General features: G+C 37.8%; 1 protein-coding gene across 1 annotated transcript in view; it reads right to left on the reverse strand.

Annotated features, from left to right (window-relative positions):
- WASL (WASP like actin nucleation promoting factor) overlaps nt 1–22,922 on the reverse strand; it is a 51,727-nt gene that overhangs the window by 17,378 nt on the left and 11,427 nt on the right. The window contains exons 2-5 of the mRNA XM_048300585.1: nt 7,259–7,393; nt 5,890–5,976; nt 5,280–5,376; nt 390–413 (exon numbers count right to left, since the gene is read on the reverse strand). Coding sequence (XP_048156542.1) covers nt 390–413; nt 5,280–5,376; nt 5,890–5,976; nt 7,259–7,393 — 343 coding nt within the window. The remainder of the gene's footprint in view (nt 1–389; nt 414–5,279; nt 5,377–5,889; nt 5,977–7,258; nt 7,394–22,922) is intronic.

Consider the following 22,922-nt stretch of genomic DNA (forward strand, 5'->3'; position numbering starts at 1 on the left):
CTATTAAATCCATCATCATTCTGCTTGCTATTAAGACGAATGGACTAACTCTGTATAGTGATCCTATACATCATATTCTGAAGATCAAGCAGCAAATGCAAGGTCCAAAGTTTTCTTCTCAGTTTCAGCTGAAGGGCCCTCTGTCCTATTTGCAACAAAATATGCTCCTCCAGAAACATTCTTTACAAATTCCAGCTAAGCCACAAAGTTTTCAAGCCACAACTAAACAAATACCATAGAACAGAAACAAAAAGGATACTGTAACCTCCAGTTTACCTCTTTTGTCACTACATGATCATCCTGAACAAATCTGAAACAAAGCTATACATAAACAGTAAATGACAGCAGAAGGAAAAAATAAAATGCAGAGATTCATGCAAAAAGCTTACCATTTGGTGGGTCTCGTCTTTTTTCTGTTGAAAAAGAAAAAAGAACCTTTGAATGAACAGGAAAAAATAATTCTAAATTTTAGTTTCTATTGAAGCTTTTAATGACCTTGACCTCAAACTTAGGAATCTATTTATATCCCTAAAGTCTACCTGTGCAGTTGAAAAAAAGTATTACAGAACAAAACCCCCCAGTTTTAGACACTACGCACTGATTTCAACTGTACAAACTGAGCAGGAGCATAAGGCAGTAGCTACTGACTTGGTTTCAGGCATTTCAACCATGAAGTAGAGTGAAGTATTCAAAAACTATCTGTTTTAATATGACCTATCAAAGTAAGATTTTTGAAGCATTATGCTTTCTGATGTCCACTGAATGAAACTGTCCTTTCATTTTAATCTGAAATATAATTAGCACTTTATAGAGTATTGTTCTCTCACAGAAGCTAAAATTTAATTAGTTTTGCTTTATGCATAAAAAATAGGACACACAGGGGCAAGACACCTCACCTACATTATCCAACAGGTAGCTGAACAATATGGTAAGAACTAGAATCTCCTTGATACTAATATGATACTCTATTCACAGCACCAGAGTGTTTCAAAGACCATGAAGAATCTGGCTTGATGATTTAAAATGTAAGCATTTCACACCTCAATATTCTCAGCTTATAATAGTAAGTTCCCCTTTAAAGAAGATTTCCCTCACTTACTATTAATTCCTATCCACCCCCAGTACATATTTACACTATTTGTGTATCTATACACATACTCTTAAGAAATTTGGATTTAGCAGCACCCATAAAGGCAAGCAGTTTATCATCTCACTACAACAAAACCCACAGCTCTGTAAGGATCTGGAGTATCCGTAGTAAGTAACAGGGCTCCCAAGAGTTGTATAATAAGGGCATTTCGCTTTCCAGCAAACCCCAGAAAAACCGTTAACTTCTTGTATTTTTCCAGACTCACAAACATAAGAAGGGAGAAGGTGCCTCCACAGATGGTGCTGACCTTGTCCTAAGAATACTTAAAAATCAAATAATATACAATCATAAGTATGCAAGGCAAGTCAGCCTCATGTCAGTCCACTGATCTTCAGATAGGAATAAAGGAATCCATCAAGATCATCAAACCTTCATGAGAAGGTGACAAAAACCTACTGAGAATCAACTTTTGATGAACAAGCCTTCCACAGCCAGCCAGCCAATTTTTAAGTCACAGCAGGGTAGTTTCAGGCATAGAGGTGGAGAACCTCTGCAAGGGTGCCTCAGCATAAGGTATCAGGTCTGAGGTGAGAAAAAGAAAAAAAAGGCTTTTTGGCCAAATACTGTGCTCTCTCTTCCTACAATATTCAGTTTAAGAAACCACATCTTGTACTGTCCACCAATAATAACAATAAAAAAACCCCAAACAACAAAACAAACCGAACTTAAAAAAAAAAAAATCAACCCCCACCTCAACCTCTGGACCATAATTAGAGTTTTAATCAACAACTCGATTGCAAGTCATCTGTCATAGGATGGGAAGATGGCAAAAGCAGGAGGTATTCACAGGAAGTGTGACTCAACTGGCTTTGAGTCAAATCATGGGAATCCTTTAAAATTTTGATTAGAATAAACAGTTCAAGAAAATAAATAGTGTGTAACAAACCAAAACATTATCCTGTAACTTTTACTGGCTAATTTATTTGTGGCCCAAAGAGACTAGCTCTGTTTTTCTGTGGTTACCACTGCTGACAAGAAAGTACGAACTTTTGTTCCTGAAATGCAGATGACCTGACAAGAGTGGCAGATTTTGCAGTTTTTAAAGAGGAACATGCCTACTGATCTAAAACAGATGAATATCAGCAGCTACCTATGTACGAAAAACCACAGCTCCCTTCAATGACCATTCCTGGAAATGAGAATAATCTCTGCCAAGAGCTGAATCCAATGCAAGCTGAGCAGGTTAGAGATGCCCTTGTCACCCAGACAGCAAAAACTGTGACCAAAGATGAAAGAAGAAAACCAAAACAAATAAAAAAATCCCTCTTCATATTAAGTATCTATCTTGAAATTTAAGAAGTCTATTATGAAGGAGCTAAGAGCTTGTGGAGGAAAAAAGAAGTTTCATGGAAGGTTAACAGGGCTCCCACCCATAAAGCTACAAGCAATACATAAAAACTAGTCAAGAAGCCTCCTACTTCAGAAAAGACTATCTGCAGTTAAGAAAAAGTATCTGCTTCCCTTTTAGGGCTAAGTGCTCAGCATGTGGAGAAGGCACTTGTGTGTGTACACACATTAACATTTCTGAGGCAAGATAATAAAAATAAAAACTAATGGTATTTATGTGCAATACCTGAAGTGAGAGTGTATTACAGTGGCAAGGGCACACTGTTCACAATGCTTACTGGGGGAACTTATCTGGGATTGTTTTAAGAAGTAAATGGAGAGATTATTTAAGTAAGTCCACAGACAAATTAATGAATTATAAAAATTTCTTTCTAACCTAAGGTTAAGCATTTAATTGACAAAAAAAACCTCAAGGAAAAAAAAAACAAACCCAAGACCCCCAAAATGAAGCCAACCCAAACCAGAGTTCAGTTAGATGAAACCCTGCACTATTACAAAGATTAGGACAACAGATCAAGAATTGTTTCTCTACCTTTGTCCCTCATTCTAGTCTCTACTTGATACTTTGTACATTTGCAAGCTTTTGTACATTCTCTGGAGCCAAACTTTCACCTCTCTGGAACTCCAGATGCACTTACTCAGGGGTTGTCTGTATACTGGAGTGCATTTCACGCTGAATGAGGAAGAGCAGAACACTGTTGTGTCTTCTCTTAGCTGTCTGACAGTATTTTGTGTACTAACCTCCAAGTCACAGCTTTGTGAGCCAGAACTGCTGTTACTGCTACCTTTCAATAAGTTTTCCATAAGACTCCTGGAGAAGTCTCCTAGCAAGCCCTGAATAGCATAACAGGCAGCTAAATGATCACATGGAGTACTTAGTTGAGTTGAAAGCATCTCAGGTGGCACTACTATGAAATGACACATAGTTTGGAAGGTATGGGAGTAAAACCAGAAAAACATCAAAATTACCAGACTATTATCTCTGTGACTGAGAAGTTGTGTTAAGCTATATTAAGATGTATTAATATTATACATAATACACAACTTTAGTATCATTTCTATTATATATAAATCTTTGTGTAAATTAATATATGTTTTATACAAGCATTTAAAAATAAATAAAAGCATAAACACCAACAGCAAATCAGCTTTGATTTGAACAAGTGCAAAGCCTGTTATTTTAGAAGCACAAATAAATAGTCACAAGGACAAATACAGAACTCCATCTGGTGGCTTGACTAAGGAATCTCCTAACTGTTTTAAATTCTTGGTTTGCAGCTTTTAACAAGGAAAAACCTGAAGTGCTTTGTTTTGAGGGTTATTTTTTGTTTCATTTCCTTTTTAAAATAATGGTTGTCTTGAAGTTGCAAATGTTTGGGGAGGTGGAGTTGTTGGTTAAAACAATATATAAAGTAACAAGAGCTTTAGCATACAAACCAAGATTAAGTCCAAAGAGTGAACGAGAAAAACTTAATGTGGTCCCATGAAAAAAAAATCTCTATGTAGAAGAAAAACTCTGTGAACAGAAGGTTTGATTGAACCAATATTTTCAAACGAAGTTTGCTATGGCCAATAATGCAAACATGCCTCCTCCCAAGTCATGTCTGTGCATTGTAGCACTGTGTTTTAGACATATAATAAAGTAAAACTTCAGGAACAGTAGATGCAAAATCACTTTTCCAGTGTGGGTATGAGAAACTTTATTAATGTCACTTCTTAGTGATCCCACTTCTTCTCATGAAACCTTATGAACTTTTTCTGAGCTGAGGGAATCTCGTCATTTAAGCTCCTGGAACAAGTGCTCTGGTCCTGAGTCACCATGCCTTGGTGAAATCCAAGTGAATACATACAGATAATCCACATTCCCAAGAACAGTTGCAAGGACAGTTCTCCAGGAGGAAGGCTTCCTCCTTTTACAGTAATTTTACACTGCATTGCTAGTGCAATTCAGTTCCAGAATGGATTACAAAAATACATCCTGTAGCTCACACACAGGTCCACACTACATCTTTGAGCAAGCCTGAACACATCTACTTGTTCCAAGCCTGTATTTTGTATCACTTTATCCTTCGTGGACATACGGCTGTCAAGACAGGAAAGTTGTTTATGGGCTCCCTGCAAAATGACCGATATCTGCAGGAAGCCTGAGCTCCCTTTAAAGCACTGACCATGTTCCCAAGGCATCTTGCAGCTGGCAAAAAGCATGCTGTGTTTCACTGTCCCATGCTGCTAAGGACAGCATAGGCACATTATGTCTTCTGTTCTTGGCCTAAGCCAAGATCACTAGTTCTGAATAAAAGATATTTCCCTACTAGCTGCTGGATCAATGCCAAAAATTCACGAACTACTGAACATACCAGATGGTAAAATTTATGTTACAACCCACTTGGGCTGAATTTCACAAATCAGTTATAAACAACCCAGGGCTAAAAGAGAGTTTATTCAAATACAGTAACAACTTAGAGAAAGATTTCTAGTTTTCCCAATGTTGGTGTGCCATTTTTACTTTCCCTGATCTATATTTTCAAATCACAACCTTGGGGTCTCAGCTTACACTGAGACTTATAGACTCATAGAACAGAACACCAAGAGTGAGTTGTTTCAGAAAATACTAATTTTTGCACAATAGAGAAAGAAGCATGGTTTAATAGCATAATTACTTCAAAATATAAATATGGGAGTAGTGCCCCGAGTGGCTTTCAGACATAGCAGTAGCTTCCTGCCTCTCCCTCCCCACAACAACATAAACAAGCCTGAATTTAAGATTAATTTGAATATTTACCAGATTTTCTCTGCCGTCGTCCAAGTAAATCTGTTACTGTTTTGCGGAATAGTTTAGCTTCTTCTTCATTAGCAAAATTAAGACCAACTTGACATGTCTGAAAAACATTAATATTCCCCCCCCCCATGACTGAGATGATGTTTTAAAGGCTTTCTTAAATATTGTCTTACACCTTTCTGAAGGTATAACCAGAAAAAATCACTGCAGATTTGGAACCAAGTCTTAGTGAAACATTGCATCTTAGGAATGCCTGTCTACTAATCAAGTTTCTAGAGATCATGGCTAACAGATATGAGCAAAATCTTGTACCTACAAATCAAAGGGGGGAGGGGAGAGGAAAATTAGTGCTTTAAGAATAGATGATATGTCATAAACATCATCTGCAAGTCAAAATGTAATTTCATTAAAGAAAGCTAAAAAAAAAGAACCATGTTTTATGCTTCCGTACTACACATTGAATTTTGTAGTTGAGATACCAAAAAAATTTCCTTTAATAAATAAGCTTTTATAAGTAATTTACAGAATTAATTAATAACCTCAGTTACACTAAAAGAAGATACTGTTCAAACCAAAGACATTTTAAAACGTGTTCAAACACATTGAGACTCACATCTCCAGCAAAGGTATGAAAATATCCTCTAGGACTATTATATACAAAGTTATTGTACAGCTCCTGCTCCCACAGTAATTTTCCATCCTGAAAAGAAGAAAACAAACAAACAAAAGACTGAAAAACGTCAGATGAAATTGTAGAGTTTAACTTCTTTTACAATAGAACCTACTAAGAATTGAACCAGCGTAGTGCTAAACATCTGCCTTGCTATTAACCCAATGGATAAGCTCAATCAAAATCAAAATACACCAGAGCTTGTGGAAGAGCTATGAAAGCCTATTACTTTAGGTAGCTGTGTTCTGTTCAAATTCCTGGATGTTTCCAAAAACTTCTTTCAAGTTCTACAACCCTGCAAGAGTGATACTGAGAGAAGTAATAGTGACCAGTCATAAGAATACAGTGACGAAACAGCAACAGCAATAAAGGAGGCTTCCAGTCTCCTGTTCTTATCTCAGGCTTGACTTGAAAACAGTTAACTTAGAGAACAAAAATCTCATCTTTTTAAGAAGTCTCATGTATTTTAATGACATTACAGTTCAGCACCCAAAGAAGAGCTTTCTCACAAAGCCTTAACAGTCAAGTGACCAAATCACAAAGTCAAATGCAAGTGCCAGCTGGCAATCCTGAACAAATCTGAGAGTCTTCAAGCACTGACTGCTGACAGATAAGGAGCTGTTTCCTGGCTGTGGAAATAAAGGGAAGCTTTCCAAAGTCTCAGCACAGTCAGTAGGACTTAGGTTTCTCAGCATCATTTTTGTTATGACAACACATCTTGGACACTTTGTCTCTCAGTTCCCACTCTCTTGAGTGGAATATTATAATAAGACAAAGATCTTCAGTATGAGTGTCTATATTGTGGAGGGGGGATGAAAGAAAAAGCCACCAAAACCCCCCCAAAAAGTCAGAACATACAACTTGTTTATTCTGCAGTTTTCACATGCACCACCACACTGATCAAAAAGATTGTTTCCACCCACGCATAAGACAGCATCTATTTTCTTAAACCATCCAAAGCAGTGACACCTGCTTGAATTTTGATAGCTATCCATACCAATGACACTATACTAATTTCCACTAATGTGACTAATCAGATCTGTAGAGGACAGCTTCTGAGAGCTATAAAAAAAAATGAATCTGATATTTATTTCATCCATTAAAGATGACATATATGAAATTGTTTAAATTTGGGATACCTGAGAAAGTTGCAATTGCCTATTAATAACCACTGCAACTGCACTGCTTAAAACACGACCACATATCTAAGAATTTCTGTGAATGCATAGCTACAACCTACACTCATTGAATTCAAAATGGAGAATGAATGCAACCAAACTTAAAGAGTCTGAAAAAGAAAAAAGATGCTTACCTTAATGTCAAATATTCTGATAAAATACGACCTCTGCGGATTGTCCTTTACAAGGCAAGCTACACCACAGCATTTCTTTGACCACATGGCATTGCGATCTGCTGCGTATATCTGAACAACTGCCGAAGACATCGTCTAAAAAGAAAAGGTAGCTATTATTTCTAAGGAAAAAATCATTAATTCTATAATTGATCCTTTCCCAAAGCATCTCTTAATTTTGTTCCTTGTTCCAGGCAGCAATTTTGCTGCCATATAGATATATCCATATAGACATTTGCCACTTTGATTTCCCAGGTAGTTAACACCATAAAGTTCAAATAACACCATATCACTCCTATGCTTTAGATTTTCACTTCTGTGCAATATTTAGACACTTTAAGAACCCAAATGAACTTTTCATTCTTTTTCGTGAAAATTAGCGAAGAGATTTAGCCTGTAAGAAGCAGATCTGTAACTACAGTAGTCACACAGAGAAGCCCTATTGTGCCAGGAAATGTCTGTTTAGTACTTCAAACTGGATACAAACACAATACTCAAGATGAAACTGTAAATTACACAGTGCCTGGACACACTTCTGGGTACTGGAATGCAACTGGAATACATTGCTTAATTGTTTGAGTGGTCTCTGGCACAATTTTAACCTATGCCAACTAGTAAACTCTGAAAATTCCTGGGCATGGTTTGAGAATTCACATGAGCTAGGCTCATTGCCAACTGGCAACCAGGAATTGTTCTGTTTTCAAACTGAGAGATTTTAGTAAGAGATGAAGATTATTCCACACCAGATTGCTTCAGTCACTAGAACGTTCTGGAGCGTATTTTCTAGTATATATGTGTCTTGCCTTAAGAGTCCCATGAGGGAAGGAAAATGGAAGCCCTCTAAGAATATTTATTTAGCAGCCAAGTCATAAGGACATAAAGCTTAAATGATCTGTAATGGGCCAGACCAGAGGCTATCTAGCCTAGGATCTACTCTCCAGCAGCACCAGATGCCAAGAGAAGGTAGAAATACAAGAGTACACCATTACAACTATGGAAGCATATCCCCAGGAAATTCCAGGTTGGAGCTCAGAGATTCCCCGGCCAGCATGCGTTTTACAGCACATACCTCATTCTTCCTTTGTGAATTTGTCTATTCACTTTTCAGACCCATGTGAAATTCGGAGCATGACAACGCTGGACAGGATTGTGTTTCACAGTTTACTTATGCACTGTGTGAATAATTAGCTCCTTTTATGTAGACTTTTGCCACCTGCTAGTTTCAGTTGATTGTCCCTCCTTACTCTTATACTAAGAGATGGTATTGATGGCTCCACAGTTGTTTCTTTATGCTGCACATGGTTTTATAGATATTTGACACACTTCTTTGGCCTCTACGTTCTCCTTAGGAAGTTTAGCAAACAACACTAGGTTTTAAGTCATTCTTGTACCAAGAGAAAAAAAATCATGCTGCATGTTACCCTTGTCACTCTTACATGGATATTAATTGCCCTACTATGTCCTTCTTTGAATGAGGGTAAGACTTATCCTTATCCCATATGAATCCTGTTTGTTAGCCCTTCGAACACAGGGTCACAATAATAGTTTTCTGCTTTGTTCTCTACGTATTTCACTATCAGTCAAAAGCTGTATTTCCTTATTCACTATGAAATATTAAGCAGATGTTCTCTTAGATCTGTTATAATTCCAAGACCTTTCTGGATGAATTATACCTAATCTGAGTAATGGGCTCCCTATGGGGTTTTCCTCACCTGCTCAACAAGGATTACTTTGCCTTCATCAACACCAACCAAGCCAAGACAGTAGACATCTAGAATGCAGGCATGTCTTCTTGCACTATGAGATTATCTACTAAATATCATTATCACCATGGTCATACTTTTTAAATTGTTTTAAAACCCAAAAGAATAGCCTAAGTATAATTGTTTTTTTTTTTTTTAATCAAAAACCTTTCAGTTTTGTTAAAACAGAGTCGATGTAATACAGTCAGACTGACAACTATGCCTTAGGGAAGCTATATAACCTTTGCTCGAGAACTGTGATGCTAACTTTCACAAGTCAAGATATATTTCTGTTCTTCTTTGCAGCCACCTCATCAGAAGTTGTCAGATTACTACTAATCTTGCTGGTAACCTACAGAAGAAGTTAAAGCATGATTGTCTGATGAAAAGAGCGCTTTGTAGATGCCTCCTCAAATGCTCTACAACTAAGTGTGGAGTAAAACTTCTCTCCCTATAATCTGCAGGGTAATATGAGTAATTTAATCATAACTGCACTTGTCAGATGAGTAAAATGGGACCTAAGAATTAGCCATATTACCACAACAAAACAGTTACATCTGCAACTTAATGTCAGCTAAGAGATACCATTTTCCCCTCTATGTTGCAAACAGGCAATGACCTAATTTTGGGCACAGCTGGGCAGATTTTTTTCAAAACCTCTGATTCTCTAACAGCCTTTTCCCCTCATTTCTCCAATATTGTCTAACAGTTAAATTGATAACCTTGTAGACACAAGACAGTATGCAGGAGCAAAGGTGGGCCATTTTACAGTTCACATTTAACCACTGTAACTACCTCGCCACCCCTGCAGGAAACCTTCTTAACACTCCAAAACAACTCCAGCTCCACTAACCTCTACCCAACAGGACTTCTCACAGAAATGGGTAATCTTGGCAGGAATTATACAACTTAAATTCAAGGCACAGGAGACAGTGATCTGTGTCAAGAAAGGGCTCCCAATGCATTGCTTACTATCATATCTAATAGCAAAAGCACCAACTGGATTATCTGGGTAAACCAGTAACTGTCATAACTCGACAACTGCTTATAAAATCTTGAACCAATACCTAACCCATGACTACAAAGAAGAATATTACACAGAGTGTGTCCTCATTCTGCATAATCATAATATATTTAATGTATACTTGGTTACCCTATGAGTAGAGCTTGATTTACAAGTTAGAAAACAATTTCACTGAATATAAAGTAGATTTTGTTTTGAGGTCTACCAAGTTTAGAGTTCAATTGCATTTTAACTTACTCATTAGCACTGTACAAATTCCTAGTGTTGACAAGTTGCGATGAGGCTTTTGCATATTAGAATATAAAGTTACAAATTCTGCTGTCACACCACTCATGTTTTTTTATTAAAAGGACAATATAGGAAAAAAACCATGAAGTGTATTTTTTGGGGGGGGAGGGGGGCGCAAAGGACAATAAAATCCAACTCCTTTTACTTCATGCCCTGTTCATTTTCATTACGTAGAGCAGTGGTGCCAAGCTCTCTGCTACTCAGCTTCTAGAACAAAGTTGGTAAAAGTAATTATCCACACCACTAGGAAATTTACAGACTTATCAGCAAAATGTAAAACTTGAGAAAATAAAACTTCACCTACCACGATTCAATATGAATCCTAGCCACACAAATTCAATTTAAAAAGTTCCAAGTTTAATTGCATAATTGCTGCACCTGAGAACATTTACACAAATATCATAATTTGAGTATTCTACTGCATTTACTGAGTGAGTATTCACTGTCTATTTTGAAGCCAATTAATATATTTCTCACAGCATTCTTGAAGAGAATATTGCATTTAAAAGTATGGGTTCTTTTATATGTAAATATTTTGTTGGAGTAGGTCACACCACTAATTCAACATAATGAGTGTATTTTTTTCTGACATGTAGTAGGTTACTTAGTTACTACTGTATTTTCAGGAGGAGGATTTTAAAGTTGTCACTACTGCTTTTTTCAAGAGTTTTGGTGAGGACCTTGTTCTTCTTATATAGCTGTATATTTGGAAAAGATGTATAGGGGAAAGAAGTAAGGTAGTCCACCAAAAACTGATGGGCCATGGAGCTGAAAAGCAATCCCGCTCCATTCCCTTTACTTTTTCCACAAGCTCCAGGAACTTGTCACACCCTTCAAGCTGATGAGCTATGAAGCAGTAAGTCTGTGTTGTCAGCTGTACACTGGCTCCTCTCACTGGAAGATCTGGTCTGACCCTTGGACTCATACTGCAGGATATGTGGCATCAACAAAAGGCTCACAAGAACACTTTTCTGCCTGGAAAACTTAGCCACAACCAGTCATCACAAGTTCGTAGAATGTGATCACAGCAGCCACTGACAGTTTCCGACTGGGCAGCAGATAGCTGTGCACTTTGATCAGCTTCTGGTGTGAACATTTGCTGCAGTGCCTGTCAAGTTAATGACTTGCTGTAACTCAAGTGTTTCTCAAAAAACAGTGAAGCAAGCCAACACAGACGGTGGCACATCTCATTACAAGAAAGAATCATTACAATAGATGGCTTATGGCTGACAGACATTAAAACATAGCTGGCCAAGAGTCACAACAAATAGTGGCAGCAAGATTAAAGCTGTAAGATATTCAGCCACCTCAGTATACACCGGAACAGAAAGCAAGACCCACTGTGATGTTTTTTGCAGTGTTTACATACAGCTGACAACAGGTTATGGTGCAAAGATCAAAGACTCATAAAATTACTTTGGTTGGATGTGATCTCTGTAAGTCTTCCAAGCCAAGCTCTGGCTCACAAAAAGGGTAATTAAAAGCCTAGGATTCATTTGCTCAAGGTCCTGTCCAGTTAAGTTTAAGGGCTACAAAATCACTTCTGTGCTTAACCACTCCCATTTTGTTGCTCATATAAGTGCATCTAGGTTTCATGTATTTCTCTACTGGTTCAGTATCATTATGTGTTACATGTTGACAGTACTACTGAAGACACACTAGCATTAACTTTCAATCTTTTCCCAACTTTAAGAGTGTTTTTTCCCATAAAGGTGCAAAACCCTGCATACACACGAAAGTTAATCACACGACAGGCTTGCTTTCCTTAAGTTATCCTTCCCAGCCCCTGAAAGTGTCTTACAAATAAAACCAGGAAAAAATGATTTTAAAAAAAGAAAAGACTTTGTCCTGTGATGTAAGAATGCAAGTAGTAGCAGTTGCTTCCAAAAAGAGTAACCTCTTGAAGCTACGGCTTTTGTGTAAGCATAGCTTTTCTTCACAAAGTCAGTCTGAGGACTTTCAGCTCAATTAGCTACTTTTTCCTGTGGGAAAAAACAAGCTATAGTGAATAGTTGTGTGCAATCCAAACCCTGTAAGAATAGAAATCAGTATTTCTATTCTCTTTTCCATAGAGCAGGTATCTGGAAACATTGTCCTAATCACTACTAGAGCTGGTGAGAAAGTATGCATGGCAGGTATTTTTAATTTGGTGGAAATCCTCATTATGGCTAAGCCAACATGCTGCAGCCTGACCAGATAAAGCTGGGTGCTCCTGGGTCACACATTTCTCCTTTGATACAAGACCAGGAAGATAGCCCACTATTTGCTTCTAGAGTGACTGTTCAAGAATAAAGGGCTGTTGCTATTCACTGACATTACAACAGCAGGAATAGTTTTCCTCAGACAGCAGGGTTCAGGAACACAGGGATGCTAACATCAAGTACCACTTCACAGTGGAAATGCTTAGTAAGGTCCAACTCTAATCTTGACCACAAGAATAACAGGAAGCTTCAGTACCAAAGCAATCTCTAATAGCCTAGCATTAGCTGAGTCATGAAAGAACATACGGAAACAATGTCATTAAGACTTGTGAATGAGAAAGACAAGAATCGGAAGTGAGACCGTGCTCTATAGAAAATTGAGCTTCATTCACAAAAAGTTAGGCAATTAGATAAAATTCAGTGGCTGACATTTTTTTCTCCAGATGACAAATATTCTGAAGGAGAAAAACAACCAAAATGTACCACTGACTAATCAAGTAGAGACAGCACTTGAAATCTTAGGTTTTTTCCAAAATAGGCTTCTGTTTAAGCAATTACACTCTTAAATGTTGGTACTTTAATTAATTCATGTTATTCAATGCAAACAAAATTGTAATTAGACAGTGATAATAAATCTCTGTTGTTTTGCAAATGCTTTATCTTCAGAGTTATAAATACATGGACCTTCCAAAAATGTTTCTGCAGTGCACAATACGCATTTTATCTCATCACTCTATAGAGAACCATAAAACCTGCTGTAGGGACCATGCACCAGAACTTCCACCCCCTTCTCAAGGGAAGACTTTGGTGACCTACACAATCAAGCTCTACTTGCACCTTCTGGCAGTTTAATTTTCCTTCTGCACAGTGGTCCTGTTTCAAGAAAAAATGTAGCTTTTTTTCTTGGCATTGAGGAGTCTCCTATCACGTGGGAACAGTATGTTCCCTTCCTGCTAGAAAGGGCTGATAACCCACTTCCAGGGAGAATGTTCTCTCCACCATGCACTCCTACAGAAGGCATGCAATGCAGCCTCCTCCAGAGCTAATCTTAAATGAATTGACTAAGCCTGCCACTATTGAAATGACCCCCTAACTAATTAGGCCACATAAAAAACATGCAAGTATGCTTCCCTAACAATTGCAACATTTTAAGTAGCAGAGGCATTTGCTAGAGTAGACAAAAAGATTTCCAGGCACTTTCACAGAAACTTAGAAGAGTTTAATTAGGTTCAAAATCCTACAATATTTATTAGCCCTGGAGAGTAGGTAAGCCAACTTTTTTAAACATGGGCGTCTAGTATGATGGTATAGGTGCAATTCAGGCCTAGCAGCGAGAAATAAGAACACAAATTAACATCACCACGAAATTTTAAAAATCTCAGTAAGTATTCACAAGTGTCAACTTGTAATTATTTTTCAGTTATAGATGGGAAGGGATTGAGATGGGAAGAAACTGGAGAGAGGAAGGACTGCTGATGCTGAAGGCAGACTACTCTTGCTTACTGCTGACACCTTCATCTGAAGGACTTGCAAGGATTATGGCCCCAGACGACAGAATAAGCACAAGAGATACATCTGTCTTTTTAAGTTTTCCCCCCAAAAACCAGTGTATCAGGCTATTTATGGCTGCAGCATCTTCTACAAAAAAAGTGTGATACTGTCTTGATAGCATGCACACACACATGTGCTGTCCTGTTGCTAAAATACTCTTCAAGGACACCACAATATTTTGACTACAAAATTAGATTTTCGTCAGTCAGATTTTGCAACTCTCAGACTGGTTTATAATTTATGTTTTCACACCAGGCTGCCTCCAGAATCTTCACAACTGAATCTAAATGTGACAGTGTTCATCTACTGGGGATTTGACTACTACGTTAATTTGGATAAACTGTGATCACTTCAATTTTTAAAGCTATTACAGCTTCTAAAGATGTATTTGGCAAATTATTAATAATGTTTTCTTTAAAGACAATTGTGTATTGCAAAAAAGCTACCTCTTCAGATGTTACCAACACGATTTTAAACTAGTTTCCCATAGAAAGAACACATATAGAATTTCAGAAGTTTGCTGGCAGATTTCAGTAAGTTAAGCAGCTAGAAACAATCTTCTTTTTTATGCCATTTACAGGACACTGTTTTCAAAAGACCAACTGATTGCTCCAAAGACAGGAAAACTAAAGCAAGACTTCACATCGACAGAACTGACAAAAGAAAGCCTCTTGTAAACATCCAATCACATGAGTAAAACTTTATTTGGTGCAAATTTAAAAATTACTCAGCTGAAGACACTGAGGCCTCACTGATGCCTTAGGTTTTAACTTTTATATTTTTCAAATCCTGTACTGCCTAGTGTGTAACTCTGAAGTTTCTTGTAGCCTGTTAACGTCTGCTCTCTCATGCTAGTTTGACATAACAAGCCTCTCCAAGCTTGCTCTCCAAGGACACCAAGATTGTCCCAGGCCCAAAATGTGTACACCAGTACCTTAGGATGGGGGGTAAACTCGGGGAAATTACATCATTAACTGAAGTTTTAATTGAAGAGTTAACCCTGATATGCAAATGAACCAAACTTACAAAAGTGTGAAGAACTTGTGACTCAGCATCTTGGGTGTAGCCTTTGGCCTGCCCAGGGTGTACCTTGAAGGCCCTTCAAATAAATACCTACCTTTATTCCCTTATTCTTGTCTAGTCTCTGTTTTTAGGTGGCCATCTCAGGCATCATCACCAGTTCTACTGCTTGTGAAATTATTTGCTACAATTACCAACAGTGTTCAATTTCAAGCTTAAAGCTTTCTTTTACTTTTATTAATTTCCCATGATTGCCCACTGATTTAAAAATGCCGCATGTATAGATGCTAAGAAAATAGTAATTTTTTTCCACCTATACACAAAGTTAGGCTATTAGAAATAAAGCCACTGTGTAAGAGATACTGCTTTTTCTTATTTGAAGGGAGAAGGAAGAAAGAAATTTTTTCAGAAATAACAAAGCCACTTCAGGTATTTCCTATCACTTCTGAAATATGAGAAGACAGTTACAGATAACATATAAAAAAAATAAAACCTATTAAAAAAAATAAAAGTTAATACTTAAGAACAGATTCCCTGCCTTGCCTGTGCCCTGATAAGCAGACAAGTCAGCTGCAATATCCCCACTGAAGATCTTTTAGTGATGTGAAGAAGGTACCAGTGATCATTAAGTGATGTCACAATATAAAAAAGGGATGAAACAAGGGATTGCTCTTTAGCAAATCTAAGCCATTAAAGTGCTTGTCTGAACTTAAGTCTGCTGTTGTCCAGTAAAGACATCCTTCACTCCTAATCCTCAGCCAGCCAGTTAAGACAGCTCACATTTTTCCAAGTGTCTTCAGATACTTCAGATACAAATTCATTTGCATTTCCAGTACCTCCCACAACCCCTCAGTTCAGTTAGAGCCGGCCAATTCCTTTTCAAAACACCCACTGCTCAACGGTGGATCACAGAACACCAACAATTAAGGTGTGGGTAAACAGCATAGCATATAAAGCCTAATCAAACAGCACATGATTAAGAGAGACATTCTTTTATCAGACACAGCATGAAGATATTTTAAAATCCTACAACCTCAGTTCAGAACAGCACATGGAAGACTTCAGCCTTCCTGTGATATGACATAACCATAACCACAAGCATGCTGCAGATTATAATATTCCAAACTATCTCAGGTTGGCAGATCATTTACTAGCTGACATACACAACCTGGGGCTTCCACTGATGAGCAAACTGAACACCGTCACTTCCTGTTTACCTGCACAGCATCACTCACTGAGCTGCACGTCACTGTCACTGCTTAATGCTGCTGAAACCTAGGCTGGCCACAAAATAGCACACACGGCAGAACAGTCATTTGTGTTCTGGAGTTGCAGCTGTACATATAGTTATTTTCAGAAAAAGAGAATGCGCTGCATACAGGCTTTCCATAAATTTGTCACTGTCTACTGTCACAGAACAAAAATTCTCACTACAGAAGACATTTCGTCTTGCAGTTCCACTCCCATCTACAGCCTCCCAAGAAACACTCAGATTCAAAGCATTTAAGACTGTTCTTGCCAACGGTCAGGGAATTTTTAGATGAAATGCTGAAGTCTACCTTTGAATTTTGATCCATTTTAAATTTATCAAGACTCCCAAGACTCGGGTGAAACTTACACAACCAGACCATTGTACAGATACATAGATTAACCAGTTCTCAAAACTGTGTTTCGTGGTCATACACAGAAATTGCAGATTCAAGTCAAGAATCATGAGTTTCATGCAACGCATGGGATAAAATTGGAGTTTGCCTCTGTTTTGTCCTGTTCCACCGCCCATCCAGCTGTAAGAAAACCCAGCTTCTTTCCCTCAACATTCCCTTCTCTTCTACAGCAACTCACTGCCCTCATGAACTAAGGTCCTCTTTCTTCAGCCGTCAACAATCATTCCATTCTCTACACAGTAACATTTTTCTAGATGATACATGCTAGTTCCACATTAAATGCAGATTCTTGTAAGCCAATCCTCATACCCACTTTGAATATATGAGTGCTTTGAGAAAAAACATTAGAATTCAGGCCCATTTTTTTAGAGTTAGATCCACTGCAGTTTCTTATTGACCAAGTCAGTGATACAGGTATCATGAAGTTCACAAGTAAAAATCTGTAGAACAGCAGTTAAATTGATTAAGGAAAGGATGTGAAGCATAAACTTCAGGAATTTAGAAATTATCCCAGCTCTGAAACACTCATTAATGAGCCCTTTAAAATGCTATTTAGCATCCACTGGTACTCCCAGGTCCAGATTTAAAAAAAACAGATTAAAAAAATGAGTATTTGCTTTGCAGAGATGATGTTTAGGTGAACTTTACTTATGATCTTTACACTTGATGACAGAAAATAATATGGACTTTTGACTTTTGATACTTAGGGAAGATTGAAATAAACCAGCTTAAATTGTTTTAAAAGAAAAGAACTCTTTTTTAAGACGTTAATTACATGCCAACATAAAACAAAGAACTCCCTTCAAAATATTAGCAAATATGAGAAAAGGCTATTAAAAGTAAAACCTCTTTGAATAATAGTCAGCAACTGGTCTCGCAATTGTGTATACAACTTGTGTCCTGTCCTGTAAAGCAGACTCAATCCACTTACATAAAGGTACTTAGACATGCAACCCCCCTCACACGTTCACCGTGCCACAATTCAACATGTTTTAATTCCTCCTTCAGCAGTTCACATTTGAAGAGAAGACTTGTAGCAATTCTAGTCTGATCCAAGAAAACATAACTACTTCATGTAAGATTTTTTTTAAAATATATACCACCAACTGAGTCCACTATGAATAGTTGTTCCCAGTGACAAGTCTTAAAAAGTAGATATACTATGGGGGGAAAAAAAAAGGCATGAAGATGCATTATTTCTATGATCCCTTGCCATATTCAAAGTTTACTGCAGGGATAAAACATTAGACAGCAGTTGAATGCCCAGGAGACTGCTGGTTTTCATTTAGTTCTGGCAATGCTGGTGTTTTTTTCTGCCCCGTGCCTCAGTTTCCTCATCCGTAACATGGAAAGGAGACACTAAGCTCTACCTCTGTAAAGTGCTTGGAGAACTACTGATGAAGAAATATTATGCTGTCACAGACAGAAATTATTTTGGAGGGTGTGGGATATGTGTCAGCATTACCTTCTCTGCTAATAACAAAGGTTAAGACAGGTTAATTTCCACATCTGTTTTAGATAAGGACATGGAGATACTCTTTTACCACGGCAGATGCCCCTTGAGTCTAGTGACATTTATTACAGCTAACAGTTTCAATTATCATTGCCCATAGGGGCTCCTTCTTTGCAGGTACCAGCACTACATTTACCAATGTGCTGTGGAGGCCAAAAGCCACTTAAATTCACCCGTGTGTAAACAAACTTTAGCAGTTTGGAAGCAGTGTCACAGAACGGTGGTCTTAGATGGCCAACTGTATGTAGATCTCACGCTTACAATTTAAGTCACCTATTTCCATTCTAGACAAACCATGGCTGCAAATTCTTTGTAACAAACTTACTAATGCTTTTCTAAGTCCCCATCACACTTATTTTTTTTACAGTACATTTAACTCATGATTCTTAAGAAGGAAAACTTAAAGAGTACAAGGCGTATGACTCAAAACTTCCCATGTATCTGGAATTTCTCAGTGGTCTATTCCATGACAACCCCTGAGCAACAATAATCCGTAAAGTCTCAGCATGTAAGCATTGAAAAAGATGTAAGACAATGCACAAAAAAACCACCAAACCAAACCAACCAGCCAGAAAAAAGACGTCATTTTGAAAACTAGGCACTCTATCCTAGCTCTGACTAGCCCTTCAACACGGGCAATCTCATCATCCCCATATATCTAGGTTCATTTACAAAGGATTAAGGCTCCATTGAAAAATGCTAGGGACAGTTTAGCTTAGCTTTTGGCATTGCTACTTGGTCCCCTAAACTCCCCTATGAGCTGAAAACTCCACTGTAGCATGGCCTTTGCCATGCTTAAACTCTCGGGTCAGGTATTACAAACCTTCAACTTCTACTACTAAAAAAAAGTCCCAGCCAAAAAAAAACTTGTGTTTTTGTTACACTCTCCCCCTTGATTATCTAAGTGGGTAGTACAAAGGTAATATTTGAGTGTAGTTTATTGAAGGGAAAAAACACCCAGCCTTAAGGAAAGAATTGCTGAGTTTGCAATATCCAATTTCCATGGTGAAAAAAGAAATTAATACAATTGAGCTCTGCCAAGCTACGACTTAATAAAAAGTTCAGATTAAGAACTATTTTGAAACTCAGATAATAACAATGGAGTTGACAATTTCCTTTCCGAACTTACTACCCACTATATGAAAATAAATGCACAGAGGGCTGCTGAACGGGAAAGCTCCTTCCCTGAAGCCAAAATTCTTCTGTAACTCTTTAGAGTGCCAGAATGTTTCTTATAATGAAATTACCAGCTCTACTGAACACACCTAGAAGAGCAAAAACCATAAAGAATCTACTTATTTAATGATAAAGCGTTTCTTTATACAAGAAAAATGTAGAAAGAGGACAGCAGCATGTATTTTTCCACTGCACTTAACACTTTGGTGTCCATAACCAGTCACCAGTTTCCAGTTTTAAAAAAAAATTAAAATACCATACAATACTTATTTTTTCTTTTGGTGCAGAGCTGGTAGTACAAGTTCACATAGCAGAAGGAAGGAAGAGATACAGTGATATTGTTCTCAATCTTTAATTCTTAAATATTAATGTCTGGATGATCAGAACAAAAGCATCCTCATCTTCATTTGAAGATAGTTAGCTCCTCATAACTGCTGTGTTCCTATTTGTACCTTGTGAACACTGATCAACAACAACAACATATATGCTAAATGAAAAGTGTACCCACCTGAATTGACAAGTAATATAAAAATTATTTCACTCTACTTACAACGGTACTAGTAGTATTAGACTCATGTGAGGGGGAAAAAGCTTACAATAAAGAAAATAAATATTTATTAGACCAATGTAAGAGTTTAGAATCCACTAAGTCACACTACCATGTACACAGTAGTTTATAACTAACATGTATAACTAACATGGACACAGTAGTTTAAGATATTTTAACAGCTCCTAGGACAGAAAATATTTATTTCAAAGAACATCCAGAAGAAACATCTGGTCTGAAACTGACCTTTAATCTTTTTGGTGAGTATTGTCTGAATTAACAAAATACAGCAAGTTTAGCCAAAACATTAACTGAAATGAAAAAGATCTTAAGATAGCTTTGCTTCGGATCACAGTGAAGTTGAAACACTGACAACCATCAATCTGTATTGCACTGCAGTCCAATTAGCCAGTATTATTATCCTAATCAAGCATCAGATTTGAAGCCTTACATGCTTCGTTTTCTGAACTACTTTTCTGTAAGTCTCCAAGTCTGTTCCGGAGCTGACAGAGGCTAACATGCTCAATGTTACTGGTTCCTGTTGCTTGAGAGAACTGGCAGCTGCCTTCCTGTCAGGTCAAGTGTTTGTTGCTATTCTGAAAACCTCCACTTACGCAATAAATTACAGTGCTTTTATGACAGTATAAAATCAGCAGGTAAATTGTTACACCATACTAACATAATAAAAATGTACATTAATGCTAGTTATAACCATTGAACAGATAAAAGTTATTAGTGACATACTGATTATTTTTTTCAGATGTATAACACTTTTGGAAACAAGATATTCCTCTGTAAGGGCACTGATGCACCTTAAATTCCAATGACTGAAAGAAGGTACCCCTTGTCAAAGCAGACTTTGGATTTCCAGTTTTTGTATGGATATTCCCTTCCTTTGTGGTCAACTAACTACATCAATTGCTCTGAGCACCTGAACAGCCTCAATCTACTAGTATAGAAACAGAAGGCTCTTGATGTTGAGTGTATGACAGATAATACCACTCCCATGAGTATACAGTTTAGACAAAACAAGCTGGTTACCTCACTAAGACAGAGTTCAAGAAAAATTACACCCTACTTGAGAGACTTTACATTAATATAAAAACAGGGTACTTCTCCCAGTCTCCTGGAATAAATTATCACAGGTGTAGGACCTACATAATAGCAATACATTGCTAGAAGTACAGTATGGTTGATTTTATGAACATCAGATTTAAGTCTGTATAACTGGGTCCTCAAAAGACCTAGGAGATAAATTGCCAGAAGCTTTATTATTGTGGTACAAACACTTCCTACAGGTAGACTGTGATGGAGACTGCCAGTAACACAGCTGGAGCTTGAGAAAGCCTAGGGGGGAGAGGGAAATAAAATCTTGATTTCCTGATAGTCTAGTATCCACTCCTGGGCACACAGAGCAGATCTACAGAATAATTTGAAGGCTAGTCAGCTTCACCGATGGAAGTGTCCCATCGAACATCTGTTATTCAAAAGTGCATCCTTCAGAAGGAGGTCACTGCCATCCACCATGTTATGTGCAATATGATACACAGTTTGAGAGTTTTTTATTAGCTTACGTGGAACTAAAATCTCTAAATCTGACAATCCCTACTTAAAAACTTCAGTTCTGCAAGAAACACAATGGTTCTCTGAAGAATTCCAGACTCAACGAAGTTACATGTCAGTCAGCTCACTTCAGGACTAGGTTACCCTGATAAACAAGGCACCATGCTGCACTCCATGAAGTGCCCAGAGCACCTGAACTGAAAAACAGCGTTGATGATGCATACCTCCTGGCAGACATCCATATTCTGATTTGTTTATTTGGAATAAGCCAACTACGTAACACCCTTTGCTAATTCAGACTTGCATCATAGTGATATTTTTTGTATGCGGTGACTTTGGGGAAGTTATATCCAGTCAAATGGATATTGGTACTGCATCATTTCATTGCTAAAACAATTATCGCAGCCAGAATTGACATGCAAGTCACCATCCTGAAATAAAGACTAAAAGCACTCAGCTTCAAATCCATGACAGATTGTTATCGCCCTTCTGCTCTGAACCAAATGCTACCTGTTGTAGGAGAGAACCACTTGTACAGCACCAAGCCTCACCGGGGGCCAGTTCCTGCCAGTGCTGACTTATAAAAGTGACATTGAGAAAAAAATATGGCTTGAAGGGAGAGAGGGAATAATCAGACACTCAAGAAGAAAAAATGACAAAATAAAAACTTCAGAGAAGTGTTTACAGAACTGAGGCATGCAAACACTATCTAGCAAATCCTGTGGACATAGAAGACAGAACTGAAAAGTTTCCTGAGCTCGTACCTTTATACCCCAGAAAGAACCAATGATTAAGGTGAGATACCAGAACAGACAGAGTATGCAATGATTAAACTATCACTAATTACACTACTTCACACCCTAGAACAGTCTCTGGAGCTCAATCAGGAAACAAATTATTGCATCTGAGCTGACGGAAAACTGCCAAAACACTCCAAAATGCAGCTTCAGGTAAGGTTCCATGAGAACACAGTACATCCCTGGAGGCTTTGAAGATGCACAGAACTTTTCTTAAATTACTTACAAACTACTCATCAGAAGAGACACCTTCATACAGGAATACATCTTCTTGGTAGGCCAGCACTCTGCAAACAAGAAGTGAAGTGAAAAAAATGCCTTTAAGGTCATCCCTGCTGCACCTCATGAACTCTGTAGAAGGACAGCTAGAAGTCAGCTACATCTCCCTTACCAGAAGGCAAAATCTTTTTCCTCCTGAAATCAGATATCAGAAACCTTATGAGACTGTGTTCACAGTATCAGTATCAAATAGACCTGATCATTTGTCCACTGCAGCAGGTTGTTACATGCACAGGCACACTTTTTGCCTGCTGTAAACT

Source organism: Corvus hawaiiensis, chromosome 4 (genome assembly GCF_020740725.1).
Source record: "Corvus hawaiiensis isolate bCorHaw1 chromosome 4, bCorHaw1.pri.cur, whole genome shotgun sequence".
Classification (NCBI taxonomy): Eukaryota; Metazoa; Chordata; class Aves; order Passeriformes; family Corvidae; genus Corvus; species Corvus hawaiiensis.